The 14,234-nt window shown below is 46.6% G+C and overlaps 1 protein-coding gene across 1 annotated transcript; it reads left to right on the top strand.

The window, feature by feature from the left end:
- Positions 1-604: 604 nt before the first annotated feature.
- On the top strand, positions 605-1,326 carry LOC113827214 (uncharacterized; the record flags this gene model as incomplete). Its single annotated transcript, XM_070121662.1, is given in 2 exon segments — positions 605-989; positions 1,240-1,326. Coding segments are annotated over 2 exon segments (472 nt in total), but the record flags the coding sequence as incomplete, so codon positions are not given.
- Positions 1,327-14,234: the final 12,908 nt, after the last annotated feature.

A 14,234-nucleotide genomic window follows, 5' to 3' on the forward strand; every position in this document is an offset into this window, starting at 1 on the left:
ATATCATAATATATAAAGCGGAATGCAGGATAAATTGATTTAATTAAAAACATTATTTCATTATTGTTCTTGAATAGTTATGAATATTAAGATTTAATTATTTTTATAGTTGTATTTAAGAAGTTCGAATTTGATGTCTGTTTCTTGTTAATTAAGGTTCGATAAGTTTGATTTTAGGAATAATTAAGTTTGTTTATTTTACCTGATCTTTTATTTCCGTATTTTCTCTATGTTGCTTTATTTCTCGGTCTTTATTCCATTCCTTCTTCCATCGATGTTTATCTATTCTCTTCTTCTCCCTTTCTCTCTGTTCCTCTCTTTTCTCTATTTGTGTCTATCTCTCCATCTTCCTCAATTCGTCCATTTTCTCTCTATTGTCGTCTCTCTCTTCTCTCAGTTCCTCTCTTTTCTCTATTTGTCTATCTCTCCATCTTCCATCTTCCTCAATTCGTCCATTTTCTCTCTATTGTCGTATCTCTCTCCCTCTTCCCCCCTCTTCTTCAATTCCTCCATTTTCTCTCTATTATCGTCTCTCTCTCCCTCCCCCCACATTCCCTCCCCTACCGACGTTGATCTAACCCCCCCTCTCCCCCCTTCCCCCCACAGTCCCAGGCGAGGAGGGCGAGCGCTCCTTCCGCGACCTCTGCGAGCTGAGCGAAGCCGACTCCGAGGGCGGGTCCGTGTCCTCACGTGACCCCCTCTCGTCCCCTCACGCCCACCGACTCTCCTCCACGCCCACGCACACGCCCGACCACAGCCACGACCTCAACATGAGCGCGTCGGGGGCGGCAGCTGAGCTCAGCGCCGCGGCAGAGAGGTTCATCACACAGCAGCTGTCGGCGGTGCCCCTGGAGCTGGAGGTCCGCCCGTCCAGCGTGGGCGTGGGCGTGGGCGTGTGGGCCAAGCAGCCCATCGTGCGCGGGACTCGCTACGGCCCCTTCCTCGGGAAATGGACTGCCAACGCCAAGGACCCCGGACTGGCCTGGGAGGTGAGTACCGCTGAAGGATTTTGGGGGGATTTTGGGGGTTGAAGGACTCTCGGGTTTTAGGGTTTAAGGTCTCTGGAGTTTAAGGACTCTAGGGTTTAAGGGACTCTAGGATTTAAGGATCCCTGGGTTTAAGGACTCTAAGATTTAAGGATTAAGATTTAAGGATTTTTGGGGTTGAAGGACTCGGGTTTTAGGGTTTAAGGTCTCTGGAGTTTAAGGACTCTAGGATTTAAGGATTTTTGGGTTTAAGGACTATGATTTAAGGGTTTTCGGGTTTAAGGACTCTATGGTCTATGGACTCTACGGTTTGAGGACTTTAGGGTTTAAAGATCCTTGAGCTAAAAGTCCTTTGGTCTAAGGACTCTGTGGTTTAAGGACTCTATGCTTTGAGGACTTTATGGTCTAAAGAGGAAGAAGAAGGAGGAGGAGGAGGAAAATATGAAGAAAGAAGACTATGATTTAAAGATTCTTGGATTTAAGGAGTCTGTGGTCTTAGAAGCTGTTGGGATTAAAGACACTAGGCTTTAAGATTTCTTCAAGGATAAAAAGAGACCAAAAGAATAACAACAGCAAACAAGCAACAATCAAATAAATGATGATAACGAATTTGAATAATGATAATAATTAAATGATAATAATAATGATGATAAAAAAAAAAATGATAAACACACATAATAATAATAATAATAATAATAATAATAATAATAATAATAATAAAATGATAAACACACAACCACAACCACAACCACAACCACAACCACACAACCACACTCCAGCCAGACAAGCGAAAAAGACCCTTACGGCTGCGAGTCCCTTGTCATTATGTGTCATCGTGGGGCGGTTTAAAAGTGGCCGCGAATCGGAAACTGGAGTCCTTTTGTGCGCCCACCTCGGGAGGGTAGGACGCCCATTGTCTCGTGTGGGCATTACGCTCTTCAGGAAGTCGATGCCATTAGGAGCGGGAGGGGCATTTTTTTTTTTTTTTTTTGAGGGGTGGGGGGGTGGTTGTTGGGGGGTTGTTGGGGGGTTGTGGGGGGGGGTTGTGAGGTGTGGGGTTGTAAGGGGTGGGGTTGTGGGGTTGTAGTTTTTTTTTTGTGGGGGGGATGAGGTGAGGTTGGTATTTTTTTTTAGGGTGGATTTTATTGTTATTATTGTTGTTGTTGTTGTTGTTGTTATTATTATCATCATCATTATTATTTTATTATCATCATTATTACTATTATTGTTATTATCTTTATTATCATTTGGGGGAGGGGGCGGGGGCATTGCGGTGTTGATGAGGTGTTTTGGGTTTAATTGGGTTGTAGATTGGGTTGTGGGATAGGTTGGGGTTCTGGGTTGGCTTCAAGTTAGGTTTTTATTAATTTTTAAGCTTGTTTTTTTGTTTTTTTTCTTGATTTGATTCTCTTTCATGCCTGGCGTTCCTCTTCCTTTTTTTTCTTCTTCTTCTCTCTCTTCCATTTTATTTCCTCTTTTCTTGATTCCTATCTTCCTTCCCCACTTCTCTCTCTCCTCCCCTCCTCTCTCCCTTCCTCCCTTCTCTCTCCTTCCCTCTTCCTTCCTTCCCCCCTTCTCCCCTTTCTCTCTCCTCCCCTCTACCATCCTCCTCTTTCTCCTCCCCTTCTCCTCCCTTCTCCCCCTCTCTCTTCCCCCCCTCTCTCCCCTCTCCCCCATCTCCCTCCCTCCCCTCCCTCTCCCCCTCCCTCTCCCCCCTCTCCCTTCCCTTCCCTCCTCCCTTCTCCCCCTTCCCTCCCTTCCCTCCCTTCCCCTCCCTTCCCCTCCCTTTCTCCCTCGCCCAGAAGAAGGCATAATGTTCGTGGACTCTTTGTCGAGGTGGGAAGATTACGTGAGGGTGGGTATTGTTTGTTGCAGCATTGCGTTTCCTCCGTCGACATTGTTGCAGAACAGGGGTTTAAGCCCAGAACCAGTACTCTCTTTAGCTCTCTTCCCTTTTTCTATTTTTTTTTTTTTTTTTTTTTTTTTGAGGGGGTGGGGAGGGGGGAGTGGAGTGGGTGAGGGGGGAGGGTGGGAGGAGAAGGGTGTTTGGGGGCAGGGAAGTTTTTTTTTGTTTTGTTTTGTTTTGTTTTCTCTTCTTTCTTCTTATTTTCCTCCTCCTTCTCCTTCTCCTTCTCCTTCTCCTTCTTCTTCTTCTTCGTCTTCTCCTTCTTCTTCTTCTTCCTCTTCTTCTTCTTCTTTTTCTTCTCTCTCTCTGTCCCCTATCTTTCCTCTCCCCTCGTACAGCCTGTTGTTCTTTTTCTCCTTCTCCTCCTCCTCTTCTTCCTCCTCCTCCTCCTCCTCCTCCTCCTCGATCTCCTCTTCTCTCTGCTCCTCCTCTTCTTCTTCTTCCTTCTCCTCCTCCTCCTCCTCCTCCTCCTCCTCCTCCTCCTCCTCCTCCTCCTCCCCTTCCTCCTCCTCCTCCTCGACCTCCTCCTCGACCTCCTCCCCTTCCTCCTCCTCCCCTTCCTCCTCCTCCTCCTCGACCTCCTCCTCGACCTCCTCCCCTTCCTCCTCCTCCCCTTCCTCCTCCTCCCCTTCCTCCTCCTCCTCCTCGACCTCCTCCTCGACCTCCTCCCCTTCCTCCTCCTCCTCCTCCTCCCCTTCCTCCTCCTCCCCTTCCTCCTCCTCCTCCTCGACCTCCTCCTCGACCTCCTCCTCCTCGAGCACTCAGCGAGGATGCGAGTTAAGGAGGACTTCCGTCTCGTTTTGTCTCCCAGAGGGGAAAGGAGGCACAGAACGCGGAAACCTCTTTACACGTATCCTGAAACCCTCTTTTTACTGACCTCCCCCTCTCCCCTCCCTTCCCCTCCCTTCCCCTCCCTCCCCTCTCCTCACTCCCTCCCTCCCCTCCTCTCCCTCATCTTCCCCTCCCTCCTCTTCCCTCCCTCCCTCTGTCCCTCTCTTCCCTCCCTCCCTCCCTTTCTTCCTTCACCTCCCTCTTCCCTCCCTCATCTCCCCTCTCCGTTCTCTTGCCTCTTTCTTCCCCCCCTCTTGGCTTCTCTATGCCTCTTCTTCTCTTTCCTCTTCTCCCCCCTTCCTTTCTTAGGCTCTTAGAACCTCTCCTCCAGCTCCTCCCCTCTCCTACGTCTCCCCTCATCCCCTTTTCCTCTATCATTCCTTCCCTTTTTCCTCTTCTATCCTTTTATTCCTTCTCTCCTCTTTTCCTTTTCCCCTCTCTTCCATTTCCCTTCCCCTCGCTTTCTCCCTTCCCCCTTCCTCTCTCATTCCCCTATCTTCCTTTCTCCTTCTCCCCTCTCATCCTCCCATCCTCCCATCCTCCCCCACCCTTAGTCTCCCCCCTCACATCATCCCATCGTCCTTCCTCCCCCCCTATCTTCTCCTTCCCCTCCCCCAGACCTTCCCCTCACGCTCTTTCACCTTCCCCTCCCCTCCCCCTCCTCTCCCCTCCCTTCCCCCTCTCCCCTCCTCTCCCCTTCCCCTCTCCTTCTCCTCCTCTCCCCCTTCCTTCTCCTTCCTTCTCTCTCCTTCCCCTCACTCTCCTTCCCCTCCCCCTCTCCTCTCCCCCCTCTCTTTCCCCTCCCTCACTCTCCTTCCTCTCACTCTCCTCCTCCCCTTCCCCCTCTCCTTCCTCCTCCCCCCTGTCCTTCCCCTCACTCTCCTTCCCTCCCCTCTCTTTCACCCTTCACTCTCCTTCCCCTCCTCTCCCCTCACTCTCATTCACCTTCCCCTCCCCTCTCTTTCCCCTCACTCTCCCCTCCCCCCTCTCCTCTCCTTCCTCTCACTCTCCTCTCCCCTCACTCTCCTTCCCCTCACTCTCCTTCCCCTCCCCCTCTCTCTCCCCTCTCCTCTCCCCTCCCCCTCTCTTTCCCCTCTCTTTCCCCTCCCTTCTCCTTCCTCTCACTCTCCTCTCCCCTCCCCTCTCCTTCCCCTCCCCCCTGTCCTTCCCCTCACTCTCCTTCCCCTCCCCTCTCTTTCACCCTGCACTCTCCTTCCCCTCCTCTCCCCTCACTCTCATTCACCTTCCCCTCCCCTCTCTTTCCCCTCACTCTCCCCTCCCCCTCTCCTCTCCTTCCTCTCACTCTCCTCTCCCCTCACTCTCCTTGCCCTCCTCTCCTCTCCTCTCCCCTCTCCTCTCCCCTCTCCCCTCTCCTTCCCCTCCCCCCTCTCCTCCCCCTCCCCCCTCTCCCTCCCCTCTCTTTCACCCTACCACCTACGTAAAAGCCAGGAAGGAGTGCATACGCGAGACTCCGTACCTGCGGAGGTTTCATTGTTTCAAAAAACTTTACCAACGCTTTCTTTGTCGGGGGAGGGGTGGGGGGGTGGGGGTGGGGGGTGGGGGGGGGACGGGGAAGGAGGAAAAGGGGGGAGTGGAGGGGGGAGAGGGGAGTGGAGGGAAGTGGGGGAAAGCGGGGGAGTGGGAGGGGGGAAAGGGGAGGGGGAAAAGGGGGTGGAATGGGGAGAGAGGGGAGTGGGAGGGGGAATGGGGGGGGGGGGCGTGTTAGACTTAGAGGGGGAAATGTCGTAAGTGGATATTTTTTTGCTTTCTTGTGTCTTAGATTAGTCTTTATAGTTTATATATATATATATATATATATATATATATATATATATATATATATATATATATATATATATATATATATATCTTCTTTTTATTATTATTATTATTGTTATTTGTACTTTATGTTGATATTTGTTTATCATCTAATTAATCATATTTTTTCCCTTCCTTTCTTTCTTTCTTTCTTTCCTCTGACTTTATTCCTGTAATCATTCAATTCTTTATACATTTATTTATCTATTAATTTATCTAAAAAAATCGAACGTTGAGTAGGGGGTAAAGGGAGGGGGGGCTAGAAAGTGGGGTGGGGGTGGGGAAGAGGGGGGAGAGGGGGGAGAGGGGGGGGAGGGGGAGGGATCCTGTATTAACATTACTTCCGGTTCTTTATCTGCTTTTTCTTTGCATTTTCTCTCTTATTCTCTACTTTTTTCTTTCCTTTGTTCCTTTTATTTCTATTTTCATTTGTTTGTTTCTTTTGTCAGTCCGTCTATCTGTTCATTCTTTCCTCCTCTCCTCCTACTTTCCCTCCCTCCCTCCTTTTCTTCTCTCTCCCTCCTCCCCCCTTCCTTCCCTTCCTCCCTCCTCTCTTCCCTGCTTCACCCTCCCTCCCTTCCTCCTTCCCCTCTCCATCCCTTACCTCCTCCCTCTCCTTCCCCTCTCCTCCCTCCCTCCCTCCTTCCCCTTCCTCCCTCCTTCCCTTCCTCCCTCCTTCCCTCTCCTCTTCCTTCCCTCCCTCCTCCCTTCCCTCACTCTCCTCCCTTTCCTCCTTCCTTCTCTACCTCCCTCCCTTTCCTTCCTCTCCTCCTCCTCTCCCTTCCTCGTTTTCCCTCCTTCTTCCTCTCCTCCTCCTCCTTCCCCCTCTACCTCCCTCCCTCCCTCCCTTCCCCCCTACCTCCCTCCCTCCCTCCCTCCCTCCCTTCCCTTCCTCCCTTCCCTCCCTCCCTCCTTCCCTCCCTCACCACCAAAAACCCCTGATTGAAGTTATTACTTTCCACCTCATTTGGAAATTTCGGAACAGACTGAAACTGATATATTTTTCTTCCCCTTTTTTCCCCTCTTCTCCCCTCGTACAGATTGTTCGATTTTCCGAACTGTTAATCCGGTGTTTGTTGGTTGGTGTTAAAGGAGGAGGGAAGGGGGGAAGGGAGGGGGGGAAGGTGGGAAGGTGGGAGGAAGGTGGGGACGGGGAGGGGGTGAAGGAGGATTGTATCCTTTTTTTATTTATTTACTTGTTTATTTATTTATTTATTTATTTATTTATTTATTTGTTTGTTTGTTTATTTATTTATTTTATTTATTTATTTCATTTTTTTTGTGTGTGTGTTTGGAAAAAAAATCGTCACATTTGTTTAAGCGTTGGGGAAAAATTCTTTATTTTTTGAGTGTTAGAAAATTATGTTTTTTTTTTGGGGGGGGGAGAGGGGGGAAGGGGTTAGGAAGAGTTTATCAAATGGGTGTTTATTGTTCAAAAAATTACTATAGCTTCGATTGTAGTTTTAAATACACCATCGTTAATTATCATTATCATAAAATCACTTTACAAAGATTCCAGCATTAGAAAAGTCCTCAAAAAACTAATTTGAACATATAAAAAACCAAAAAAAAAAAAAAAAAATAGATAAACCACAACTCATTTAGCAAGAAAATATCCAATGATATTAGACATGCGGTTATTACAGACATGAGTTGATGACGTCAGCAAAATAATGAATCAGGTAAAAAAAAAAAAAAACATGAATGGAAGACGAAGCGAATGCGTGAATGAGTGAATTGAAAGACTGAATAGGTGAGTGAGTGAATGAATGAGTCTTTAAATAAATCCGCGAACGCGTGGATAGAGCAGAAAGCACAGAGGTTGATGGAGATGGGGAGAGAGAGAGAAAAGGAGAGAGAGAAGGAGAGAGAAGGAGGGAGAGAGAAGGAGGGAGAAGGAGGGGGGGGTGAGGTGAGGCAAGGGAGAAGGAGAGAGAGAGAGAGAAGGGAGGGAGAGAGGGAGGGAGAAGGAGGGAGAAGGGAGGGGAGAAGGAGGAGGGAGGAGGGAGGGAGGGAAAAGGAGGAGGAGAGGGAGGGAGGGGAGGGGAGGGAGGGAGGGAGGGAGGGAGGGAGGGAGGAGGTGGAGGAGGGAGGGAGAGGGAGGGAGAGAGGGAGAGAGAGAGAGAGAGAGAGAGAGAGAGAGAGAGAGAGAGAGAGAGAGAGAGAGAGAGAGAGAGAGAGAGAGAGAGAGAGAGAGAGAGAGAGAGAGAGAGAGTGAGTGATCATGTCTGACATCATATCAGAGAGCGTGTCAGAAGGCAAGTGTCAGAATCAGCTGTTTGAAGATGATCCATGGACAAGGGATAGGACGAGGGGGAAGTGGAGGGGGAGAGACGAGAAGGGGAAAGAGAGAGAAGGGGAGAAGGGAGATGAAGGGAGGGGGAGTGGGGTGAAGACACGCATGGGTAGATGCATGTCCAAAAGGGGGCGGGCGGGGAGGAGGGGAGGGGGAAAGAGGTTGGGGGTGGGGGTGGGGATGTAGTGGTGGGGGGAGGGGAGAAGAGGGGAAAGGCGGAATAAACGAGAGAAGAGGCGAGCGTGGAATTAACTTTATTACGTGGAAAATAGTGCGTAATGACACGGACTTGTTTTTTTATTTATTGATTTTGATTTTTTTTCCTACTTTTAATTATGACAGAGATTTGTGGCTTGATAGATAATAGGCTGATAGATAGATAGAGAGAGAGAGAGAGATATAGATAAATTGGTGCATAAACACGCACACACACACACATACAAACACACACACACGCAAACATAGATAGATAGATAGATAAAGAGCGAGAAGGAGAGAGCGAGAGAGAGAGAGAAAAAAAAAACCGACAGAAAGAGAGAGAGAGAGAGAGAGAGAGAGAGAGAGAGAGAGAGAGAGAGAGAGAGAGAGAGAGAGAGAGAGACAGAGAACGAAATAATTGCTGGTAAAAAGGAGAAGTGAAGGGAGAGAGAGTAAGAGAGAGAGAGAGAGAGATTAGGCGATCATTCTTAACCCCCAGCTTTACGCTCGGCCATTAAACCTCATCATTCACCCCCTGCCTCTCCCTCAATCTCCCCCTCCCCTCCCGTCCCCTCGTCTCTTCCTCCTCCTCCCCCTGTCCCCTCGTCTCCTCCTCCTTCCTCCCCGTCCCCTTCCTCCTCCTCCTACCTCCCTGTCCCCTTTCCTCCTTCCTCCTCCCCTCGTCCCCTCTTCCTCCTCCTCCTCCTCCCTGTCCCTCTCTCCTCCTTCCCTCCCTTCCCCGTCCCCTTCTTCTCCTCCCTCCTCCTTCCTCCTCTTCCTCCTCCTTTCTCGGTTTCCTCACTTCCCCTCTTCTTTCCTCCTCCTCCTCCTCGTCCCCTCTTCTTTCCTCCTCTCTCGTCTAAACCTCTCTCCTCCTTCCTTCCTCCCTTCCTTCTTCTCCTCCTCTCCTCGGTTTCCCCCTCACTTCCCCTCTTTTCCCCTCGCCTCATTTTCCCCTTCAGATTCGCCCTCCCATCACCTTTGTTTCCCTCTCCCCCCACCCATACCTTAGAGAGCAATTAAGAGTGGTTAGCAAAGTGCTCTTGAAGTAGTCTGGAAGGAGTGTGGGGGGGGGGGCTGAGGGGAGAGAGATGAATGAGGGGAGGAGGAGGAGGTGGAGGAGGAGGAAGAGGAGGAGGAGGAGGAGGAGGAGGAGGAGGAGGAGATGGAGGAGGAGGAAGAGAAGGAGGAGGAGGAGGAGGAGATGGAGAATGAAGAGGAGGAGGAGAATGATAAAAGAAAAATGAGATAGATAAGAGAGAAAAGAGGAAAGAAAGAAGGGAAATGAGGCAGAAAAAGGGAAGAGAGAAAAAAAAGAGAAACATCTAAATTTCGAGAAAATCGGCGAAAAAAAAAAATCGAAAAAATCTGAAAGGGACGAATATATATAAATATATATTTTTCTTTCGATTTTTTTTCCCTTATCATGGATCATTTTCTTTTTCTTTTTTTTTGAAAGAGGAAGATCATTATTGTCGAACCTGGAAATATGATCATTACTGCTTCCCCACGAATATCATATATATATATATAAATACGAAAAAGTCAAATAAAAGGAACATACCCAATGATATATATATTTTTTTTCTTTTTTTTTTTTTGAAGAATTGCAAAGCCTATTCATAGCCATTGGCACGCTTTCGCTGGCATGGAGAAATGACAAGATATTCAAAAAAGGGAGGGAGGGAGAGAGGGAAGGAGGGAGGGAGGGAGAGGGGGTAGAGGAGGAGGGAAGGAGGGAGGGAAGGAGGAGGGAGGGAGGGAAGGTAGAGAGGAAGAAGGGGAGGGAAGGAGGAGGAGGGAGGGAGGGAGGAAGGTAGAAGGGAGGAAGGGAGGGAAGGAGGGAGAGGGTAGAGTGGAGGGGGGAAAGGTGAGAATGGAGGGAAGAAGGCAAGGAGGGAAGGGAGAAGGTAGGAAAGAAGGAAAGTAGAAGGAAGAAAGCAGGGAACAAGAGAAGAAAGGGAGGGAAGGAGCCAGAGAGGCAGGGAGGGAGGAGGGGAGGGAGGGCCAGACGGAGGGAGGGCGTGAAATACCATTGAAAAAGAGAATTTCGAAATAGAGATATTGAAAGAAAATAAGGACTTCTCGTTAACTGAAAAATCCCGTGAGTAGAGAATCGTCGGTCAGTTGATGAGAAGGATGGGGGGGGGGGGAGGTGTAGAGGGAGTGGGAGGTGCGGGTAGAGGGAGGGGGGGTGGGTAGAGGAGGAGGAGGAGGAGGAAAAGGAGGAGGAAGGGATAAAATGATGGGAAGGAGAAGATGAGAAGGAAAAGGAAGAAGAGAGATGAAGGGGAGGAGGAAAAGGAGGAAGGGAGAAAATGATGGGAAGGAGAAGGGAGGAGGGAAAAGAGAGTTGGAAGAGATGAAGGGGAGGGAGGAAAAGTAGGAAGTGGAGAAAATGATGGGAAGGAGAAGGAGAAGAAAAAGGAGGGAGACATGAAGGGGAGGAGGAGGAGGAGGAGGAAAAGGAGGGAGAAAATGATGGGAAGGAGAAGGAGAAGAAAAAGGAGGGAGAGATGAAGGGGAGGAGGAGGAGGAAAAGGAGGAGTGAAAAAGATGAGGAGATTTGGAAGAAGAGGAGGCAGAGAAGGAGGAAGGGGAAGCGAAAATGCAGAAGAAACGGGAGAAGGAAAAGGAGGGGAAAAAAGAGAAAGAAGAGATGAAAAGAGGACGAAGAGGAGGAAGAGGAGCTGGAAGAAGAAAAATAAGAAAAATAAGAAGAGAAAGTGGAACAAAAAGAAAAAGAAGAAAAGAAAGATCAAGAGGACGAACAGAACGAGGAGGAGATAAAGAGAGGACCAAGAAGAGGTACTAGAACTTCCTCCCCCACCCCCACCCCGCGAGAGAACATCTGCGAAGAGGACACAGAGAGAGAAGAGGAAGGAGACAGGAGACAATGCCAGGGCCGAGGTATTCATTACGGTCGTTTTACCATTGTGTTTAAGCCGCGGTAATGACCCTTATGGCTAACCCGGAAACCTCGTAAGAGAGAGAGATAGGGGGGGAAGAGGGAAGGAAGGAGGGAGGGAGAGAGAGAGAGAGAGAGAGAGAGAGAGAGAGAGAGAGAGAGAGAGAGAGAGAGAGAGAGAGAGAGAGAGAGAGAGAGAGAGAGAGAGAGAGAGAGAGAGAGAGAAAGAGAAAGAGAAAGAGAAAAGAAGAAAGAAAGCAAGAGCCAGAGAAAGAGAAAGGAAAGCAAGGAGGAGCCAGAGAAAGAGAAAGAGAAAGCAAGAGAGCCAGAGAAGGAGAAAAAAAGAGAAAGAAAGCAAGAAAGCAAGAAAGAGAGAGAGAGAGAAAGAGCGAAAGAGCACTTCCTCTGTTAATCATTATCTCCCGTTAACGACCCCGATTCTCCGCCAAGAGGGAACCGCCATTGAAGAGAGCGGGTTTTAAAGAGTGTGTTAAAGTCATTAATTGTAGGGATGAGGAAGAGCCGAGAGTGGAGTCTTTTAAAGGATAAGGGGGGGGGGGGTAGGCGGGGAAGGGGGTATTAAGGGGGGTAGTGAAGGGGGTATTAGGGGGCAGTGAAGGGAGGAAAGGTGGTAGTGAAGGGGGAGGAAGGGGGTGAAGGGGAGGGAGGTGAAGGAAGCGGAGGAAGGGAGAAGGGGAAGGTGGGGGAAAGGGGGGTGAAGGGAGAGGAGGGAAAAAAGGGGGAGGTGAAGGGGGGAAGGGGATGGAGAGGAGAGGGAGAAAGGGAATAGGGAGGAAAAGAAAAAGTGTAGGAGAAGAGAAAATGAGAAAAAAATATTAAAAAAAAAGTAGAAGAAAAAAATTAAAAAAAAAGAACATAAAAAACTGTAAAAGAGACAGAAATACAAGAACAGAATCACAAGAACAAATTCCGGAATGCAGAACGTGAAGAAGGAACAGCAAAAAGGATCGAAATAAACGGAGGAAAGTCCACGAAGACTAAGCAATAGAATCGACCCTTTTTAAGAAAGGCTTAAGGATCCCTTTTGAAAACGGGTTCCTTCGCCTCCTCAAGGAATGCGATAAGAAATGACCACGAGTTGATAAGACGCTGATAAAGGCCTTGATATTAAGTGTTTATAAAGTAAAGAGATTCACAGATATTATCCTTCTCTCTCACTTTTATTTGATATTAAGTGTCTATAAGGTTGTCATTCACAGATATTATCCTTCTCTCTCACTTTTATCTGATATTAAGTGTTTATAAGGTTATCATTCACAGATATTATCCTTCTCTCTCACTTTTATTTGATATTGTCTATAAGGTTATCAGTCACAGATATTATCCTTCTCTCTCACTTTTATTTGATATTGTCTATAAGGTTATCAGTCACAGATATTCTCCTTCTCTCTCACTTTTATTTGATATTAAGTGTCTATAAGGTTATCATTCACAGATATTATCCTTCTCTCTCACTTTTATCTGATATTAAGTGTTTATAAGGTTATCATTCACAGATATTATCCTTCTCTCTCACTTTTATTTGATATTAAGTGTCTATAAGGTTATCATTCACAGATATTATCCTTCTCTCTCACTTTTATCTGATATTAAGTGTTTATAAGGTTATCATTCACAGATATTATCCTTCTTTCTCACTTTTATTTGATATTAAGTGTTTATAAGTTTATCAGTCACAGATATTATCCTTCTCTCTCACTTTTATTTGATATTAAGTGTTTATAAGTTTATCGTTCACAGATATTATCCTTCTTTCTCACTTTTATTTGATATTAAGTGTTTATAAGTTTATCATTCACGGATATTATCCTTCTCTCACTTTTATTTGATATTAAGTGTTTATATGGTTATCAGTCACAGATATTATCCTTCTCTCTCACTTTTATCTGATATTAAGTGTTTATAAGGTTATCGTTCACAGATATTATCCTTCTCTCTCACTTTTATTTGATATTAAGTGTTTATAAGTTTATCATTCACGGATATTATCCTTCTCTCTCACTTTTATCTGATATTAAGTGTTTATAAGTTTATCATTCACGGATATTATCCTTCTCTCTCACTTTTATTAATTATGCACTAAATTGAGGGATATGATTATTATATTCCCATTGATGTTATTGATAAATTTCTTACTATTATCATTACTGCTACTTAGATTCTTTTATTTTTTATTGCTATTACTATCGCTACTTTTCTGATACTAGTAATAGTAATAAAATCTATTATTGTAACTACGGCTTTTGTTAGTGATCTGAGTATCGTGTTATTATCGTTATTATCGTTATTACTATTACTTTTTTTTTCTTTTTTTTCTTTCTTTTTAATCATTTGAATTTTCTTGTGTTCTTGTTCTTTCTCGGAGTGTTCTAAGCTACCCCGAAAGCTGCTTAAGATGTTCAGTGTTCAGTGTCACTCGAAGAACAAAGATCTTTTTTTTCGTTCATACCTGATTCGAGTATGCTTTTATCCGGATTTTTCTTTCTATTATACCTTTTCGTGTTTGTCTGTCTGTTTGTCTGTTTGTCTCTGTCTCTTCTGTTGTTCACGTTTTCCAAAAAAGGGGAAAAGGAGAAAGAGAAGCGAAACGAAAGAGAGAGAAAGAGTAAACATTTTTTTTTTTTTTTTATTCTGAAGACCTCCCTAGATTGAACAAAATGAATTTATGGATAAAGGGATTAATCTTTATTACTATTGTTCCTTTTTTTAATTTCTTTTCTTTTTTTTTTGCCTCCGTGACGCATCTGAAGCCCCCGGTTTTCGTTTTCTCCAATAGATTCGTTTTAAATGACCACTTCCCTCCCTCCCTCTCCCTCCTCCTCCCCTCCCTCCTTCGCCCTCCTCCTCCCCTCCCTCTTCACCTTCTCCTCTCTTTCTTTCCCTCCTCCCCCCCCCCACTTCGTCTACTACCTTACGCTCCTTTCCTTTTTTTTCTCTTTCTTACCTTTCTCTTCACCTCCCCTACTTCACTTCCTCCCTCCCTCCCTACTCTTCATCCACGTCTCTCTCTTTCGCCTCTTTCCCTCCCCACTCCTTTTCTTCCCTCCCTCCCTCCCTCCCACGATCACGTCAAAGTCAGAGAGTGAGAGAGAGAGAGAGAGAGAGAGAGAGAGAGAGAGAGAGAGAGAGCGAGAGAGAGAGCGAGAGCGAGAGCGAGAGCGAGAAAATAAAAGAGAGAAAACGAGAAAAATAGAGAAAATGAAAACAAGAAAACCAGAGAAAGAATACAACCGAACGAAAAAGAGAGAAAGAGAAACGAGAAACAGGAAG

The sequence above is a fragment of the Penaeus vannamei genome, chromosome 5, assembly GCF_042767895.1.
Source record: "Penaeus vannamei isolate JL-2024 chromosome 5, ASM4276789v1, whole genome shotgun sequence".
Lineage (NCBI taxonomy): Eukaryota > Metazoa > Arthropoda > Malacostraca > Decapoda > Penaeidae > Penaeus > Penaeus vannamei.